The 21,308-nt window shown below is 45.3% G+C and overlaps 1 protein-coding gene across 1 annotated transcript in view; it reads right to left on the bottom strand.

Annotated features, from left to right (window-relative positions):
* Positions 1–21,308, bottom strand: part of gpc5a (glypican 5a) — a 133,728-nt gene that overhangs the window by 96,225 nt on the left and 16,195 nt on the right. Inside the window, exons 2-5 of the mRNA XM_084541018.1 lie at positions 13,770–14,230; positions 13,425–13,658; positions 12,624–12,754; positions 12,338–12,463 (exon numbers count right to left, since the gene is read on the bottom strand). Coding sequence (XP_084397144.1) covers positions 12,338–12,463; positions 12,624–12,754; positions 13,425–13,658; positions 13,770–14,230 — 952 coding nt within the window. The remainder of the gene's footprint in view (positions 1–12,337; positions 12,464–12,623; positions 12,755–13,424; positions 13,659–13,769; positions 14,231–21,308) is intronic.

Raw genomic sequence — 21,308 nt, forward strand, 5'->3', positions numbered from 1 at the left:
ACTCATTTGATGTATCTGTATGTCTTTTATGAATCTCTTAAGATTCATTTCCGGTGGATCATTAGTTTCCCGTCTCTCTTAACCTTGTGTTTTTAAAACTTTATATTTTCAAGTGCGTGCGTCTGAGGATTTTCGACACGGATTTCTGAATTGCTTTTTATTTAATACTTAGAACCAGACAGGGTAACATTTATTAGCTCAATATTGGCCTTTTTTGGGGAGCTAGTAACAGGTGATGCTGCTTTAAAGTTATTGTTATACTGGTGACCACTATCATATCCGCTCAATTAGGATATATATACATATATATATAAAAAAAATAAATAAAAGGTGGTCTCAGAAACTTGTCACTTCAGTAGCTTTGCGGCGTGAAGGTATGATCAAACTTGCAGCGAGTCATCTAGATGCAGGTGGCGGTTTTTTTCACACGCGCCATGGGACACTCGCGCCGCGGTGCAGACGTGCCTCGACTCCTCTCTGCAGCATTGTGGGGAGCGGGTCCAGCGCGGTGGAACCGAGCAGATGGTGAACGTATGCGGCGCTCATGCATGTCATCATCACCTTCATTAGCTGAAGGTGACATATGACATCATCTGGCCCGCGTGCATTATGGGGGCCAGAAAGAGTTGTTTGCTCCTTTTGCTGCTGCTTCTTTTTTTTTTTTTTTTATTGCAGCGTGGTTCAAGGTTGTTGATGAGAGGTATTGTGTGTAATCACAATATACCCCCTCTCCCACACACACACAGACACACATTTCCCGCCGGCTGCTCCACCTCAAGCCTCCCCCATTCTAACCCCCCCCTCCCGGCATTAAGGTAAATAAGGGCTTCCAGCGGAGAGCCAATGAGCACGGGCCACTGAGCAGAGATGCATGTTTGTGTTGCCTTCCTCCCAGGACCTTGCTCGTTTATCTTGGCTGTCAGGTAAAGGGCAGACTCAGAGAAGGTGAAACTTTTTTCTTTTTTTTTTTTTAATAAGGCCGACTTGGTTTCCATAGAAACTGCAGGACAACATTACGGGGGACAATGATAAGAGAGCAAAGTCTGGTCTGAGGGCATCCCGCGGTGTGCCACATTGTTGCTGGAGACATTTGTGTTTACGTCAAAGAAATGAAAGAGCTATTTAGATTAATTTTCAGGGAGCCTCCAGCCCCAGACCTTTTTTCTGTGGGAGGTGAGATTAATGAGAGCATATTCACACCTAGCTTTCAGCTTAGGTCAGGAGCTAAAAGGGAGGTTTTCACTTATAAAGAGGTGCTGAGTCTTCTGTGGGTACAGACTCCCTGATAAAAGGCAGGAAAAACATCCAACGACTGCCACGCTGTTTTGTTTTTTTGACTGAGAAATTTCACTACCGAGAGTATATTTAAAATAATGCATGAACGATATGGCACAGATTTACAGGCTGTAACTTTTTCTGTGAAGTGATAAAACACGGAGCAGCATAAAGTCTGCTTCCTAAAACTGTCGATATTCCAAATGAGAGCCACCTACGCATTCAGAATAGTCTCCGGGCTAAAAGTGCATAAAGAAGAAACAAATTGCGCAGGTAATGAATACTTAATGACTACTACATTTTTCACTTTGTGCCGGTAAATGGGAAGCATGTTTAGTTAACAAATGAGAGGGAAATCAAAAAAAAAAAAAAAAAAAAAAAAAGGAACACGGGGGGTGCCACGCGCGCCGTCAAAAGCCTGCAGCCGCGAGATAAACCGAGACAATGATACGAAGATACGACGAGTCTTTGTTTCCGGCCGCAATCCTGCGAGAGAGAGAAATTAAGTCTCTTCTGGAGCAGAACTCGACATGGACATGGTCCACGTGTAGTCGAGAAGTCGATATGAAATAAGGGCGCCCTCGATAAGAGCACACAAGTCTAATTCATTTGCAGACGTGCTCGGAGCTACGGCAGGAAAACTCAGCCTTAGGTTGTGGGCTTTTGTTCTGTATTCACTCCGACATTGTGAAAGTCTCAGCAGCAGAAAAATAAAACCGGCTAACTCTTCGTACACATAGCGAGAAAGGAAGTAACAGGAGCTTTATTGTAGATGTCCATTACGGAAATTGCTCTATTAGCCTATTGTTTACCGGCCCATAGTGTAAAATTATTCCTGCTAAGAACCGCGAGAAACTGCTTTTGTTATCAAAACAATACTGCTGTGTCCTTGTGATTAAATGACTTTTTTTTTTTTTTCGATTCTTTAACAATCTTTTATGACGAGACAAATAGGGATAGCGTTATCCCACCAAAGGCGATACCTCTGCTCGCGCTTTATGAGCATTTACTTTCCTTTTTTTTTTTTTGTTCCGTGTTTTTCAGCCGCCTCTGATTTATATCGGAGCTAAAGGAAGAGCGCTCCGTGGGGAACGAGGGTGAGGGTGTGTGTGTGCGCTCTGACAGCTCATCAGTGGACAATAAGGGCCTTGGCTGTTAATGTCCCGCTACCTGGCACACCGCGGGGTCACAGCCTGCTCCAGATGCTGGAGGCAGGCGTCCAACTCGCGGTGGCAGGTGGGGCGGTGCGAGGGTGAGGAGGGCCGGTCAGTGCTCGAGCAAAAAGGAAAAGGGAGTGGGCTCGGAGAAAAAGGAATGGGAAAGGGCGGACACAGACACGACACCACCACCAACAGCCAACTCTCAGTTTACTGCCTCGTCTGCTCTCACTGGCAGTTACTGTAGCGACATCAGGGATAATATCTGAACACAAATATATGAATAAATCTCTTTTTCCCAGAGAGCTAGATTGAAAATTTATCTGTTCAGAGCAATCACACATAATTCGAGAACCAAAATGTGGGTGGATCTCGGGGAAGCGTGCATGCATGTGTGTGTGCACACGCGCACCCGCTGCTACAAGAGGGACTTATGAACTCAATTTAGTCCGCCAGACAGAGTTCTTGATTCTGTCACTTGGGATAATCGTCAGGATGTGGTACTCTGCCCGAGCCCCTGCGTCTAAACCCAGGCAGGATATAAGGTCATGTTGGAGTGGAACTCTAGCCATGCAGCACCCAGACCTCAAGTGCTCCAGTGGTTTTGTGGTTATCTGCAGTAGCCAGCTGTCGCAATACAGAGGAGCTTTTCAAGAACGTCCCCTCTCCTCTTCCTCTGCCTCTCATCTTTCTCCCCTCTCTCTCTCTCTCTCTGTCTCAATCGAAACCGCCCAATCAGCCCACCCACCTCTCCCCTTCTCCCTTTTGTCTAATTTTAGGATGTGTAAATTTGCGAATTTACGGTTTGAGTCGAAGCAGAATTACGCTTGATGTTATCAGCACGAGTACAAGAGACAGAAAGGAGAGGAGAGATATCTTAACACTGAATACAACTTCACAAACTGTCTGTAGCCTTTGAGGTGCTGGGAATTCTATACCCCATTTATTTCAAGTTGTTTTTTTCATGGGTTGGAGGGAAACAACTCTCTTACTTTCTCGCATGAGACTGACTAAGAGGACAGCTATGCATAATATATTTGACAGTGCATGTTTAAAAGGTTATTCCTTTCCGTTCGAAATTAGGTCAGTTCAACACTGCGAACGAACGCAGGAGGAGGAGGAGGAAGAGGCAGAGGAGGAGGCGACGGCGGTGAGACTTGATGTTCTGCAGCGTGTCTGTTTATCATTTAAATTTTGTTTTCTGTCTGTCACTGTCAGGGACAACATGGATAAGAACCACCATTCCATGGCATACATCATCAAAACAGATGCAGAGGAGCAGTGATCAGCAATCTGGCATGTCTCTGGTGTGTGAGCGTGAGAGTGAGTGAGGGGAACTCAAAGTGCAGAGCTCCACCTAATGGTCAAAGACAGCTACAGCAGCACCTGAAGCAGGCCTGACTGCCTGCCCCCCACCCCCCTGCACAAGCCTTTTGCATTCATGGCTATAATGACCACAGTCGCTTTACTGATTGTGACACCACAGCTTCACCAGCAGGTTTATTAATGGATGAAGAGCACCGCGTGGGCACTGAACAAAGATAACCAGCTGTGATACTGTGTTTATCTGCGGCCGTGCATCTGAAGAGCCCTCTAATGCATGCTGTATGAGTTCGACGTCGGATAATTATTTTCAACTCCGCTGTTGCTGAATGCTCCACAGGCTACCATCGTAGGAAAATTAATAACAAATAGATTTAATGTGCTCTTCTCTTGTGACTTTATCAAATCCCAGTTTGAGGAAATGAGATGAACCCTTTCCTTTTCCTTTTCTACAAATTGGACCGAGCACATATAGAAGTAACCATAAAACATTGCTAAATAGAGCAATAAACACTACACTACACTAAATAAGAAAAAAAGTAGTTAGGTTTATATGCAATAAGGGCAAAAAGATTTTATTTAATTGAGGTTTAACTTGTTGTTTAATACAAATTAGTAGTCGACTTCACTGCTGTGCCATGACGCTTTAAGCAGGAAGTCAACTAGCTGCCGATCATGGACGCCTCCGAGAAGACAGGTGAGGAGCTCAGTGGGTAGTTGAAGCAAACTAGCAGCGGTTCAACAAGTGTGTGTGGAAATACTTCACTAAAGATGAAGCCCATACTACCACGACAAGTCAGTCCTGAAATACAACTAAAGTAATGCAGCAATGCATCTGAAAAGACATCCGCTAACACTAGCAGAGGAACGGTCCAAATCCAGTTAACAACTTCACCAAACGTCCTGCGGTAGCAGAGAGAAGGAGGCTGCACATCAACAAACTGCTGGTGAATTTCATTGTCAAGGTTATTAGATCTTTAGCTGATATACACGGAAAAGGCTTCGGAGACACATTTCTTTTTAATCTCCTTTCTTACAACACGCTGTGAAGTACTATTAAACGCTATTGACGTAGGCTAAACATATCTGCAGCGCACAGTATTGATAAGCTCATGTGTTTATGTTCAGTTCTGTTGTGTTTGATTAGTTGACTTGTTGATTGCTGTAGTTGTTTTTGTTTGTCCTTGATGTCAGTGAATGCACCACGCGAGAGACAGAAATTATAGTAGAGCTGAGAGAAGTAGAGAGATATTAGAAGTGTCAGACTGACAGTGTTTATGGTGTTGTACTGTGGGCTACAGCCGACAGTAGCCCAGGCTTCAGTAAACTTAAAGAAAAGCCTCTGTAGCTTCCTTTGTGTCAAAAATACAGATTTCATTGATGCAAAGCATTATTTTTTACTGTGTTTTTATTAGTGCGACCAGTCGACTTTCACCACATAATAGTCGACTTTTAAAAATCTGAATCCTTCAAGTCCTAATACAAATAAACTAATGTGAGACTTGGGAAGGTATCACTGTGTAAAAATGGAGAATTAACAGTCGTCATTTCTTTACAAATTCATGATCAGAAGCAATTAAACTGCACAAAACATTAACAGCAGTGCTTGCCACAAAGGGGCCACACAAAGGGCTTTTATTCAGGGACCAAAGGTTAAAAGGTCAGGAAAGGGTCCGATACTTTATTATTCAACACATGCAATCCCTTGATGGAAGTTTATTTTGCAGCAAGCTTCACACAACCCTCGAATGAGGAAGTATGTTCCCAGAGCAGGCCGTGATATAAGCTCTTGATGCTTCTGCAGTGGATTCCTATTAACGGAGCTTAAACGCTGTCATTTCAGTTAATCCGGGGCAAATCACCTGAGCTTCGAACATAGTGGTGATCTGAAGTGAAAATTAGCCAAATGAAGAAATAAAGGCGAACAACGGTGATAATAGAAAATAAACGAATGGAAGCAACGCGGACCTAGATTTAGAGAATCAACGCGTTCCTCTGCAAACCGGCCACAGACTGTGAAGAAGGCTGCTGTACAACTCCACGGCTCTGATTACCATGTGATTAACCTCTTCAGGATTAACCGGGCAGCGAAGACACGGGGAAGGTGGAAGGTCAGCGTTCAGACAGCCACTCCAGCATAAGGGTGGCCTATTAAACGAAAAGGCCACGCTCAGAACTGCTCTCCGTGTCTCGGAGCATCTTTTTGATACCGACCGGCGGCATTCATCCCACAGACACTCATCGCCACGCGTTAAACTCCAGCAGCACGCAAGGTCAGTTGCCTTATTAACGAAAAAAATACCCCAAAAAAAAAGCTGTTGTAGTCAATTAGAAAAAAGGCACTTTGAAAACATAAACACGCCGCCAGACACCTGGTGTGTGTTGGCAGCCGTGAGACAGACTGCAGGTGGGGAGAAATTAAAGCGAGCCTACACCGGAGGAGGTAATCATGAATAAAACATCGCTTACTTGTTGAGGCTGGAGCTTTTTAGCACCGCTATAACTCCTGCTTGTTTTTCGCCCAACGGTGGGAAGAATGGGGACGAGGACTTGTTATAATAAAATACATCCTAATGTAGATTCGCCACCTTGCAAGGTTTTAAAATCTGGTGTCAAACTGAACCAGCAGGTGAATCTGTGAAAGGAACGAGGATGAGTGTAATCTCTTCCCGCGACTGATGTAATTTTGTTTTTGTCGGTCCGTCACTCCAAACTGGGGAAATAGAAAAAAATGGCAGCAGCGCTCGGGCCGGTGTCATTCTTACCCCAAGACTCGACTGCCACCAACAACTGCCGTATGTGTGTGTGTGTGTGAGTTTTTACAGAGCGATTAACTCACGGCAACCTGCCCTTCCTTCTATGTGTGCGTAGCCATGACAGATGGAGAAAAAGCATGTGGGAATGCTGTAACCTTTCTCCCCAGCCTGCGAGGAATGCGTCTCCAACCTGTTTGAGGGATGTTTTACTGTTTTCATTTTTATCTCCTGCTGTCCGGCGACATAAATCTCCAGATCTCTCTAATCTGTCTTGCGGTGTGACAAACATGGCGGCGGCTTAACAGTCCCTTCATATGAATATTCCAGGGGATGGTTTGCAGATCATCGTTTTTTCGTTTTTTTTTTTTAAGCACCTTCTTTACTTTAAATAGGTTTTAATCCTTGTATTATTTCACATCTACAGCAGCTACAGATATATTTTTTTACATGTGAATGAGGTCACTCGTAGAAATATCACCCATCACTGCATTTCCCCCCTCAGCTATCGGCTTTTTTTAGTATCGTAAAGCTAATTGGTTTTATAGCCCGCAGCTGTTTTGAGCATGAAAAGCTTTAAAATTTCACTGCTCAGCACTAAACAGCAGACAGAAGTTGGCAACTGGCTGATAAACATAGTGGCTAAATAGCCAGATATTTCCTCCGAGAGTCGGCGGAGTCCAGAAACAAAGTTGAAAGGGAGTGAATATTAAGAGCTGCAGGGCGGCTGTGCTCCACGACTCTGCTCGTTGTCTGCTGGCAGCTTCAAATGTTCAACCGTTTCCACTGCCCGTGATGCATTTAGGGTCTAGTGTTTTAACATAAGCAGTCGAACAAGTGAACTTGTCACAATTATGTGAGCCGGTCTAAATTATTTTTGCATTATCGTTTCCATTCTCATTTTTGACTGATGCTGTGTTTTGTTAACTCAGTTGTAATCCTGTTTGGTCTTCCTTGTGCTTCCTGTTCTGTTTCCTGCTTTACTTCCAGTGTTTCCCCTCCTCTCAATGTTTGATTGGTTTCTCCTTATGTGTTCCTCAGCCATTAGGTTCACCTTTATCTTGATAAACCCCTCAGCACATGTGTATATACATATATAAAACTAGTCCTTTGTCAGTTCATCTGTGTGTTTCTTTATTTTTCCTCACCTCGAGTATTTTGTCTATCTGTTTCCTATGTTGTTTACTTCTGTTTGGACTGTTATTTGGACTCCCTTGCCCTGAGACTTCTACACTTTTTGTTCCTGATTTTGTAAAATCCCATTTAAGTTCTTTTGTTTCCTGCTCCCGCCTCCCCTGGTGTCTGCATTTGAGTCCTGCCTCTTCACCACACAGCATAACAATATAAACTGAACAACTGTGGACCCAGCGGACACAGTTTATTATTTTTTTTTACTATGAAGCCCAAGAGAGACTCAGGCCTGAATTGGAGCCATTCTTCAGAGGTATGCAACTAGCCATGAGGACCCCAACAGGAAGGCATGGCCCTCGTGGATAGTCGCTCCCGGCCTACTAACCGCCAGCCTGCTGCAACCCGGCCTGAACTAACACATGCCAGGAAGTCCACCAACCTGAGGTTAGGGCCACTGGTTTATTGGGTTCGAATCCATCAACCAACTGGGGCCTTTCTGTGTGGAGTTTGCATGTTCTCCCTGTGTCTGCGTGGGTTCTCTCCAGGTACTCCAGCTTTCCTCCCACTGTCCAAAGAGATGCTCGTTAGGTTCACTGGGGATTCCAAATTGGCTGTAGGTGTGAGTGTGAATGGTTGTCTGTCTCTCTGTGTTAGCCCTGAGATAGACCGGAGACCTGTCCAGGGTGTACCCCGCCTCTCACCCAATGACAGCTGGGATAGGCTCCAGCCCCCCTGTGACCAGTGACCAGCGACAAGCAGTTACAGAAAGTAAATGAACGAATGTTTCTTGCTCCCACCTCCCTTGGGAGGTAGGAACTAAACGACAGTGGACCCAGCGGACACAGTTTTATTTTTGCTATGAAACCCAAGAGAGAAGACATGTGATGCTGACCTATTTAGACATAATGGTGGACTATTGGAATTGGAGTCATTCTCCAGGGGTCCGCGACTAGCCACGAGGGCCCCAACAGGAGGGCATGGTCCTCATTGGGTCCACTCCCGGCCTGCTAGCCGCCACCCTGCTGCAACCTGGCCTGCATACAACGTGCCAGCGGACCCCCGACCTGCAAGCCACCGACCTGCTAGTCCAGAGTGAGCTGACTCTGCTCCTGATTCTCCTGACCTCCCAGTGTCCCGGTCTGCTGACGCGCCCCCCCCCCCCCAATGTTCCGGCGTCAGAGACCACACAACATAAGAGACGTCATATTTCTATCACTATTTCCACATTTCCTACTGTCTGAGGCGTGACTGGCACTGCTTGGTCGAGTCCACTTTTTCTGTAATGGTTTTATGACACCTAAGTGACACCTTAAGAGAATTAACTGTTTACCTTGAGGCCCTAAACTTCTGGAGACCATGAACACAGTAGTCATTCAATACAGCTGAACAACAGGCATTTAATTGTCAGTTCAACGAGGGCATTCAATCCCAACAGAACATTGTCATGGTATACTGGCGCAAAGCACATAAAACACGAGACGGATTGTTTTGCAGGATTTGTAAAAGGGAATTAATTATTTTCTGTTGCTGTGTGCACGGTAAAACCTCAGCAGCCTGCACGCTGGGTCAGTTCCACGCAAAGATTCAATATGGAATTATTTCAGGTCAAACGCACTGTCACAGAACTGTTAATAATCCATAATACTCATTGCAAAAATTTCTTCTTCTCAAATCTCCCCCCCAGAGAGAGAGAGAGAGAGAGAGAGAGAGAGAGAGAGAGAGAGAGAGAGAGAGAGAGAGAGAGAGAGAGAGAGAGAGAGAGAGAGAGAGAGAGAGAATGTGTTTACAAATTCTCCCCTGAAGCGAGACCCCGTCATCCACATTCACAGAGACGTAGAGATGAAAGCCGCGTGTGTTCTTCCTCTATGATCTTATCTGATTGTTCTTTATCTTTTTGTTTACCAGGGACCCAGATGAGGACGTGCATCAAATCTCCCTTAAATCTCGAGCTCTCGTGTCATGTTTTCTTTCTTTTTTATTATTATTATTATTATTATTATTATTATTATTAAAAAAGACAAAGCTCTGGTGCAACTCACTGCTTCCTTAAGACCATAAAACAATCTGTGCACGCACACACAAAAAGCTGTTATAAAAGACATACACACACACACACACATCCATGTACAGTCGCACACACACACGAGCAGAGCGATTGAACCAATCGTTTAAGGTCTCCGAGGCCTCGATAAGCTTCTGTAAATCAGCCACCATCCGGCAGTGAGTTTTATTCCCCTCTCTCTCGGTGGATGTTGGGTTATGACCCGTAGGCAGGAGGTTATTTATTGCTTTTGTCTCGGCTTGTGTTGACTCCCAGCCACTCAGCTATGGTTCTGGCCTAATAGAAAGCAGCGCAGGGTTGCAGATCGGCAGGAAGCCCGCTAAGCTGCAGGGACTCTCCTCAGAGCCCTGTCTCCCTCGATTCTTAATGTCTCTCAATTCCTTTCTTCTTCTTCTTCTTCTCCTTCTTTCCTGCGACTCGGTAATGACTGAATCAAAACCAAGTCGAGTTGCGAGTCAGCCCGAGGTGAGCGAGCCCCTATCAATAAGTGTTAGTGTAAATGTGGAAAAAGAGAGAGGAGGGTTAAACAGCCGAGAGACGCCCACGGACCATAAACATTTCCCGGGGGCTGCTGCCAGAGATGATAGACAGCCTGCAGCCTTCTGGCCTGCCCCTACCCCACCCCACCCTTTTTTTTTTTCCTCCTGCACACAAGAACGATCTCTATTCTCAGAGATGGCTGCCACCTTTGTAATAGCAACTTTAGGTGTTATGGAGGAAAACAGCTAAAGATGAAGCGTAAATTGTCAATGCTTAAATGAAAGTTAACCTTGATACTCGGTCTCCATAGTAATGCCATTTTGATGAGCAACACCTACCACAAATTCTTAAGAAGTCTGTGAACGTCTCTGGTTGCTAAGAAGGCTGTGAAAGACCTTCTCCCTCCTTTTTTTTTTTTTTTTTTACCGGCAGACATCGGCGTCTGAGAAACAATCTCAACGCGGCTGTCATCCCTTACAATGGACCGTCTAACCTGAACTGGCAACTCCAGCCTCGGCGTGGTTTGAAATAAGAGGCCCACCTGCCGCGTCTATAACGCTGGCAGCGGGCTGACAGTTAAGAGGAACAACCCCGGGCCGAGGATATACGGAGGCGTCCTTGAGTGATGACAGCATAGGTAAGATCGAGAGCTGTGATGTAATGGAGACAAGGCCGCTGACGGATACTGTGAAAGGAGCCAGTTTGTCTGCTCCGGTTCACGACCATTCATAACCAAGATCTATGAACGTGGGCGCAAACAGCTGAGGAGTTCTACATCGTTGTCATCTTGTTTGTGTGCGTGGGGGGGTGGGTGCAGTTTATATGTGGGGAGGGGGGGTGGTTGACCAGGGTCAAGTGGTGTACGAACAACCTATTGATGTCAGGAAAGCACAGTGAGAAATCTCTCTGCAGCTGAAAACCTTTAACTTCACCCCATGCAAACTGAGATTTCACTACAAAGACCTGTGCAAATACACCGGTCAGCCACAACATTATGACCGTCAGGAGAAGTCAGTAACTCTGACCATCTTGTGACAATACAATGTTCTGCTGGGAACCTTTTGGACCTGGCATTCATTCCTGTGGATGCTACTTAGACATGTAGCACCCACCTAGACCAGACCAGGCACCCCCACCCCATAGCAATGACACTCCTTGATGGCAGCAGCCGTCCCCAGCAGGATGCAGCCTGACACAGACACAGGCTTTAGGAACAGCTAAAAAAAAAAAAAAAACAAACATGAAGAACAGCACAAGGTGTTGACCTGGCCTCCAAATTCACTAGATCCCAAACTGATCAAGCATCTGTGGGATGATCCACAGAGGCCCCTCCCCTCAACCCATAGGACCCAAAGGCCCCCACTAACAACATTGTGTTGCCAGACACTACATGACACCCTCAGAAGACCCATGTCCATTCTCTGGTGAGTCACAACTGTTTTGGAGGCACAAGGGAGACCTAGACAATATTAGGAAGGTGGTCATAATGTTATGCCTGATCAGTGTATATTATCCTTGTTAGCTAGTTTAACTGTTTAAGTCAGTCTTGAAGTCTTGAACCAGGAATCAGATCTCCGCCCCAATAATTTTAATGCCTATTTCATAGCAATAAATAAGAATCTAGAACCCAGTTTATTATCCTGACAGCACCGTTGCAATAAAATTATTGAATCCCCTGAGTTGCATTTTCAACCAGGACCATCCTCCAGTCTAGCTATGTTATGTTAATCTCAGATTTAAGGTGAGCACAGAGAAGCTGTCAAAGCAGCTTCCCGGTGTCAAATTCTGCACGTACATCATTCTGCACAGGGGCGCCCAAACATCCCAGCGGAGGAACAATAAGCAAAACATATTTTGAGCGAAAGGGGATTTTTGCTTCTTTCTTGTTTCATCATGTGTACCTTTAAAACAAAGAAACTCTACTCTTCAATTTCACTGTAACATCACTTTTTGGGATGTGAAAGTATATGCATTATCATCCATGTCTGTGAAATGACGATTTCAGACATCAGACACGCAAAGAAAACACCTGCACAAATTTAGAGGCTTCCACACAGGACACAAGGAATACCTTTAAGAAGAAGGTTTTCGATCGCTGATGTTGGTTTTTATTAAGTTTTTCACCCAACGATATTACTGATATCTTTAAAACTAACCTTTTTACAATACTGGTTCCGTTCCAGCAGGATGTCCCGTCACTGGAAGCAAGGTCATTCACACACAGCTGATCGGCCAGGCCGCCATAATACGTCCGGTACAGCCGCAGACTGCTGAGAAAGTCCCTGAAAAAGCAGCAGCCGCACATCGGCACATCAGCACATCAGCACAGAGTTGAACTTGCATGATGAAGTGCTTTGCATATTAATTGCACATTTGACAACTAAAGATTTGAAAGTGACACTTTTCTTTTTCTCCCCCCCACACATCTATTTCTCGATTTACCTTCTCCTGGTAGCGAACGTGTCCCCCGACACTCTGACAGGGGATTTAAGAGGGATGGATTCTCTGCTGCTGTGCTGGATGCTGACTGACTGTGCCGGCTTCCTGCTCGGTGGGCCGCACAGTTTGTCCACCTATTACCCGATGAGACAGACACAAATTAAAGTCTAAACACTGAGGGAGGAACACGCATTTTTTAAGAGCTTTGCAAATCTTGTTAAACTTCACCGGCGCATGACAAATAGGCTTTATTTTGGACGTCTGAGTGACAGATGTTTATACTGAGGCCATTTAGTGCAGCCAAGCCTATCATCTCCAATTTCTCAATGTGCTGCATGTTCAGTCTATTAAGCGGCTGCCACTCTGGTCAGCCACTAGATGGAGCTGTGGCGCCTCAATTAGCACAGTGGCATTCAGGAACAACCTGACAAACGGCATCAAAATAGAAAGAAAGACTTTATGGATGCACTTTTATGGAGGGTGATGATGGATAAGGAGCACCTATAAAAGAGGATAAACTACTGGTAGCCTGAGGAGTAGCTGTTTACTTGAGATATCGCCAGAGTCCTCCCATGTGTGGAGGTTTAAATACTTTCTGAGTGCATCAACGCGGCTCTCGTGTATTTCTGGAGAGTTTTGGCCTTCTCCAGTCTGACTGATATGTGCAATTTCAAGCAACTTATACTTGCTCTTAACACCACATGCGTCTCCGTCCCCCAAACAGATTTGGAGGCGACGCTGGCTTTCGCCTTCTGCAGAGCTCCACCACAGTCTACCGTCATAAACAATGATAATGATTTAAACCTGCGCTGTGAGGCGGGGTCCGTTTTTCTGAGCGTGTCCAATGGCATCGCGGACCAGCGCGTGAACTCCCAGGAGGACTTGCTCGAGATCTTGAGGCCCGCGCATCCTTTCGGACAGACCCTCCAGCGAGCGGACAAATTCCCTCCAGTGGGGGTCGAGCTCCGCCATGCTCGCCAAGCACCCCTTGTTCACATTGAGGCAATAGCCCATGCAGGGCTTGGCCTGGGTTAAGCCCTGCAAAAGTAAATTACTGTGAGATCTGTGCTGCCAGTAAAAAAAAAAAAAACAGATTCACTAATTCATTATTCAGATCAATACACTCGCTTCAGCTTCATGCATCCATACCTGGCAGTGAGGACAGTAGTGCATCTTGAGGAGGGCCCGCCTGCACTCGCGGCTCAGCTGTAAGTGGTCTGTGGTATTGATGACCTCGATGCCGAGGTGCAGCGCCTGAAGCAGAAGCTTCCCAGAGTGGCCCGAGCGAGCAATCTGATCGGCCAGGAGTCTGGGCGCCCCACCGAACGGCCTCACGTCGCGCCTTAATGACCTCACACACTCGCCGTAGCCTGGCGACACGTCGCCGAGGCCCGGGCTGATGAGGTGACTGTAGACCGCCGGGAAGAGGGCGTCAAAGAACCGCTGCACCAGGTCATCAACGCTGAGCTCGGAGCCCAGCAGGAAGAGGCCAATATCGGTGAAGAGCTCCCGCACGGCGCCCATAGCCTGATCGGCCGCGTGGCGGAACGACTCCTGGAGGACAGCGTTGGTGTGATTCTCCGCCTGCCTCATCAGGACCTCAAACGTATCTGTGGGACGGACAACAAGAGATCATGGAATAGACAAAGGATTGCAGAGGGATTGCAACCGTTTCAGCACATTATCATCTACAAAGTCGGGCTGCAGTGGATGTCATTTGAGAATCGAGAGAAAGAGCTGAAAGTACTTTATTGTGCATTTCAGTCCCCCTGTAGAGAAGAGAAGAGAAGAGAAGAGAAGAGAAGAGAAGAGAAGAGACTCTGAGGTTCCCAGCAGGGTTTCGCAGCTTCCTCCATCTTTCCAGAGAGACTACATGTAGGGTAGCAATTTGTTCTCTAATCAGAAGTCGAGCTGACAAAGAAAAATACGAAATAAAAGAGGTTACAGCGCGTTGGAGCAGGAACTGCTGTGATCCAATATGAACACATATATCTCTCTCTCTATATATATATATATATATATAGTCTCTTAACAAATGGACTATTTCTATCAAAGAGAGGAGCGGAGAGGAGGTTAAGAGACGGAAATGAGAGCGAACAGAGGTTAAGAGAGACGAGCGAGCTGGAGAATAGGAGCCTTACATATTAATACCTCAGAGAACCAGACATTGTGATAATTTCTTTTTGCATAAAGCTCATGTAAAATGAATCACCATTACACGAGCGTGGATACATAACTGCTCTACGAGGATAGGATGCTCAGAAGACACAATGAAAGTGGACTTCTCTCAGGCATATGGGACACTAAGTGGGCTGTCCACTCTGACAGATTATAATGCTTAGACACACAGGCATTAGAGTAAAATTCTACGTGTGTGTTTTAGGAGTGGGTGTTTGGGAAAAGTGTACAGATTATATAGGATTACGGCATCTGACAGCGACATAAGGAGGAATAAATGTGCAGGTGTGCCAAAGATGCACTTGAGGTTTACTTGTCAAACGTCTAGATTAAAGAACTGTCACAAAATACCACAATAACAGACGTTTGGACACGAATGACTAATCGCAGCACAATAGAAAATGTGCAGTGAGTTCGCCTTTATCCCTCTGTCTCTCTGTTTTCCCAGTTTTTTTTTTGTCTGAGCTAATACCTGAGCCATGGCCACATCATGTGCTTATCATGAGTTGTGAGGCAACAGTCAGGGTGCGTGGCTGGAGCCGGCCCAGGGGGGCTGAGAGTCTGAGAGGGGATAACCAGTGAGATGAGGGCTTAGACGGTCCACGGTGCCGCACAATACCCGGCGATGTGGAAAGATTGACCGAAAGCCCCCCTGGTGAGGGGCGACCGCGAGGGGGGAACGGACTGGACCGCCTACAGGCGCAGAGTCTCTTAGCGGCAGCGCTCAACACCGAGGTGACGGGAGCCGAATCCGATCTTCTGCGATAACAAGATATCAAAAGACGTCCCTTTAGACGTCGGATGAAAAGGAAAAGAAAAAAACTGCACCTCCTACACAACGAGCACTGTGGTCCAGGAACAGACAAAAAACATAAAAAGAGAGAGAGAGAGACAATGTGTAAAGATCAGCACAGACAAGAGCGGCAGCTGTGAGAGCACATGAAACAGATAGAAAAGAGAGATAGAAATATGTGCTCAAGGAAGGAGTACTGTTAGAGATTATTACAGCCCTCCTCAGGTGTGTGTGAAGCGGAGCCGGCAGAGTTATGAGGGGTCCCACAGGGATTACAACACATGCTTCAGGGATGGGGAGGGGGAGGAGGGGGGGGGGTTAACCACATTCGATTATCAAGTTAATGAATCCCACCTGTCAAAGCACATAACTGATATCTGTGCAGTAGTAGTAAACAAATGTGTCTCCGTTTCATCTCACTGCTTTTCTTCTCGTGCTTCCCAGGGATGTAAATCGTGTAGGGAGATGCTTCAAAAAGTCTGGAGTAATAATCTGATCGGTAACCTCGCCTTCCTAATCTAGTCTGCTGTAATCACGCACAAGTCGCTAACTGTCCTTGCAGCGTGAAGCGGCGTCTCTCACTCGGAGGCCTCGACCAGCAGCCAGGCTCTGGGGTAAGCCTGAGGACGGAATTAACACGAGGGGAAGGAAAAAAATGGAAAAGCTAGAGTAATATAGCGCAGTTAAGAAGAAGAGGAGGAGGAGTAGATATCTTTTGCATTTTTTAATTTTTTTCAAGGCAGAAAATATTTGAATCTTGAAACAAATCTGTTTCCTTAAAATTGCTGGAGCCGGTAAAAGGTGCCGCTCGTGATTCATTGCTTTTGGTTTTTTGCTGGGCTCAGCTATCAACGCTCTCATCTAACAGCACATGGACTATCAGCTGGAAAAGCTCTGATAAATCCACCTCCAAGCAGCGACACAGACACAGAGAGAGAAAGAGATTTCCCTAAAGAGCTGTGATTATGATTCTTTAAAATCCCATTTCCTACAGTCACACACACACCGTGTGTTTCCATCTCTTAAACAGATATAATGAAGACGCCAAAATTAGTGTGTGTGTTCTGAGTGTCAGTGACCCAGCCGATAAGAGGAGAGCAGGCATGTTGATGATGAATACGGAGGAGAGGCTGAGGCATCTTGATGGAAAACACTCTCTTTCACTGTGATTAACTTCACAGCAGCTGGACGCACGGCGGGTACCGTAGGTGATGCAAGGTGAAGAGCTGTTACTGTGTGTTCATGCGCATGTGTGACGTTCACAGAGAATCTAAAGGAGGTTTCTAACATGAAAAAATACCCAGTACACCGATCAGCCACAACATTATGACCATTATGAGAAGTAAATAACATTGACCATCTTGTGACAGTTCAATGTTCTGCTGGGAAACTTCTAGACCTGGCATTCATTGGTGTGGATGTTACTTAGACATGTAGCACCCACCTAGACCAGACCAGACCAGACCCCCACCCCATAGCAATGACACTCCTTGATGGGAGCAGCCATCCCCAGCAGGATGCAGCATGACACAGACACACACACACGAAAACACTTTAGGAACAACTTGAAGAACAGCACAAGGTGTTGACCTGGCCTCCAAATTCACTAGATCCCAAATTGATCAAGTATCTGTGGGATGATCCACAGAGGCCCCTCCCATCACAGGCCCCCACTAACAACATTCTGCTGCCAGACACCACAGGACACCCTCAGAAGGCCCATGTCCATTCTCTGATGAGTCACAACTGTTTTGGAGGCACAAGGGAGACCTACACAATATTAGGAAGGTGGTCATAATGTTATGCCTGATCGGTGTGAAGACAGGTTATGTAAAATATGAATAAAATGGATAAGAAACCCACACTTCTATTGTGACATAGGATAGTTTTTGTGGGAAAAGTAAATCTTAGGTATTAGTATTTAGTATTCCAGCACATTATATTTGTTTTTTAAGAACCAGTTTTGACTGAGGTCAAATTTCTGACTAATTCGAAATTAAAAGAGAAACTTTCAATCCACCCCGTCCTTCATTTGGAGCCTCTACAAGTAGCCATTACAGCATGCCACCAATCAAACTGCACGGATTTCTCCCTCATCTGCTGGACTGGTAAATAAATTTTGATATATGAACAATCCGTGTTTAAAAGGATCCCTGGCTATCACCCAGATATATTGGCTATTATATACCAATCACAAAGCGCCCTCATTTAAATTCCTCCGTAGCCGAGCTTTCTCCACGTCTAAAAGGCTTTTAAATTTGATCCAATTTTCTTCCTTTCTCCCGTAATTGCTGCACTTCTCATTTTCTTTAATGTAGGCTGATCGGGTTAACTGTGACAGGGGTAGCTAACCGGGTGATGAGTTACACTTGAGGTCAGGGCCTCTGGCAGTTGGCACTAGACTAGAATAAAAAAATTAAACATTTTTGCTTATTCCATTTCTCTCCCTGTGTCCCCGTGTACCTGATTGGTGCAGAAGGAAGCAGTGATATTTTGACACAGACAAATAAAATGAGAAGTGAAATGAAGATACATATATAGTTATTCATCATCATAGTTACTATAATACACAATAAAAGTGTTTGAAGAGTTTATGTACTTGAGAATTGTGGAAATGCAGTTGTTGATTCCACCGCCAGAGGGAGACATTTTTCATTTTAACATGCACGTATCAGTGCAGCCTGTTAAAGCAAACAGGCCATGTGCTGCTGCACGCTCCCAGCAGCATATTAATGTACTTTGTACTTTGCTGAGACTTTGAGGTCTAGTGATAAAAGTAATAAAAATATAAAATGTATATATAAAAACAAAAAGCTCCAGTGACAGATCTGAGTCTGAGTCTGACTCTTCTCTCGCTGCTTGTTAGTCAGCCCGATTTGCTCCGGGTGTCAATTTAACGCCTACAAATACCAAAAATGTAACTCTACCCACAGCGCATTCAAATAAATAAACCGTTATTAGATATCAAGGTCAGGACACAGACACAACGTTCTGCGCTAAGTGAGAATAATGTGCCTGTGCATTTTCTTTTATTTATTTATTTTGCAGTGATTAAAAGAACTACAACTTCAACCAAGATATCGGCTGATAAAACGGCCTGAGAAGCACTTCACTGCCAGAATAATGAGTCAACAAGCCTCTGCTTATTTGTGTGTGTGTGTATTTTGGAAAAGGATCAGTCGGCAGGATGAGACTTTTTTAGAGATGAGTCTTTTTAGTCGAGGATGCTTTTAAAACAGACAAAACACCAAAAAGCTCCTGCTCTCTATCTCTATCTCTCTCTCTATCTCTCTCAGAATAAGCAGAGGCATGGCGCACGCAGCAGACGTGCATCCCCTAAATGTGCACCGCAACGCACGAACAAGAACACATCAACATCCAGCCGTTTGTTTGAAGCCCGCCGCGTCTTCAGGTTCCCGAGCGCTCAAATGCCACCAGCCGACCTCAGCCGAGCCGCAGAGCGACGCAAAGATGGCTTTTATTAATGTGATTCATCCGCTGTGAATGGCCGCGACCACAACAGAGGAGCCCTGTGACATCTGATAGGCTGCAGAAAAGGCCACTCTCCATCTAGAGAGGGATGAGTCAGTGGCGCTGCGGGTTCAGCTCATCCCAGAGCAAGAGACACACAATGAAAGTCAACGACTTGTATACGCTGGCACAGTCGGCGCAGTCAACAGAAAACTATGTCTTCATTGTGGGATATCAGAGGGCGGGAAACAAAAGCACCCGCAGCCTTTGATGTTCCAGGATGAAGTTTGATGACAGGAGATGTTTACGGTGACTAATACATATAAAAAAAGGTCAAACGCTGGCAGTTGTACAACTCAGAAGCAACCTGGTAGAGAAACTATTGTATGGCAACAGTTTATTTTGCAGGCCCAACTTTTTCCATACATTTTCTGGAAGATTTCTGTAGAGAACTATGACTTAAATTAGAAAGAAACAGCTCTCACTTAAGATGGTTAAGTTCATTTATCATTCACTTACAACCAAAGTGTGTTTCTGTGTGTAAACTGAATTGCGAGCTCGTCTGTAGACACACTTTCACATGTTCAACTGATCTACCGCACCTCAACAACAACTTGCTATTAGCTAGAATGAACTGACTGGAGGAGTAAGGACTGAAAACACTCTCTGCTTTCTCAGAAGGCAGTAACCATATGACAGTTCTTTCTGGGAAACCACCTCACAGTCATATGCCTCCACCGACCTGTCAAGTTGCAGTTTCTGACAGTTCAGTGTTCTGCTGGGAAACTTCTGTTCCCGGCCTTCGTTGGTGTGGATGTTACTTAGACATGTAGCACCCACCTAGACCAGACCAGGCACCCCCACCCCATAGCAATGACACTCCTTGATGGCAGCAGCCATCCCCAGCAGGATGCAGCCTGACACACACACACACACAAAAAAAACAACATGTAGAACAGCACAAGGTGTTGACCTGGCCTCCAAATTGACCTTTTATGATCGTTACCAGAAAACATCATGTATATGCTAACATTCACTCAGAGCAACCACATTCAGAGGAGAAAGGGTAAACGGTGGTCAACATGAAGCCCCAGCCTTTTAGCCAGAGTATTTATTTCATTTTTGGATAATTATTTTCAGTTTGAGTCATTGTTTGGTTGCGGTTAAGTGACTAAACTACTTTCTCAGCTCAGAAAATATGATCGCTTGGGTCAAAAGAGACGTTTTCACAACATTTACTGCATGAAAACTAACATTAAAGTTTATATTTTTCCTTGTGACACAACTTTTACTGTTGAATTTCTCTTCTTTTTTTTTTTTTTTTGGCAGAGGCAACTCTACCTTGCACCACAATCAGAGCAATGTGCCCACCAAGATCCCATACTGATCCAGTATCTGTGGGATGACCCACAGAGGCCCCTCCCCTCAACCCATAGGACCCAAAACCCCCACACTATCAACATCCTGTTGCCAGACACCACAGGACACCCTCAGAAGGCCCATGTCCGTTCTCTGATGAGTCACAACTGTTTTGGAGGCACAAGGGAGACCTACACAATATTAGGAAGGTGGTGGTAATGTTATCCTTGATCGGTGCACATGTACAGAATACCTTAGGAATTTAATAAAAAGTGACAATTAGGTTAAAAAATATATAATATTTCACAATTAGCTCATTAATTCCAGACCATCATCACAGTAAGATGTGATCGACAAATTCCCATGAGTTCGTCTTTAAGTTTACAGCCAGCGCTGCTGCAGGAGGAAGGCACCTCTCTGACCCCAGCCACCCCAGCTATAGACTATTTACACCGTCTGTTTACCGTCTGGCAGGCGGCTCCATCAGTTTTTACCCACAAGCCATCAGGCGACTGAACAGCTTAACCGCCACACATGCACAATTTCACTTTATTCTGTTTCTATATATTTATCTTATTTTGGTACATGTCTTTTTTTTTTTTTTTTTTTTTTTTTTATTCTATTTCATGTTATTTATTGGGCGGCAAAGTGGCGTGGTGGTTAGCACTGACGCCTCACAGCAAGAAGGTTCTGGGTTCGAATAGATAGCCCTGCGATACACTGGCGACCTGTCCTAGCCCAATGACAGCTGGGATAGGCTCTAGTCCCCCCAACCCAGCGACCCTCCAGAGGACAAGCGGTTACAGACATTGAATGAATGTTATTTATTGTATTTTGCATCAGTGAAGTGGAGTGGGCTCCTTGCACCAAGAACTTCATTACTGGTA

Source organism: Chelon labrosus (assembly GCF_963514085.1).
Source record: "Chelon labrosus genome assembly, chromosome: 3".
NCBI lineage: Eukaryota > Metazoa > Chordata > Actinopteri > Mugiliformes > Mugilidae > Chelon > Chelon labrosus.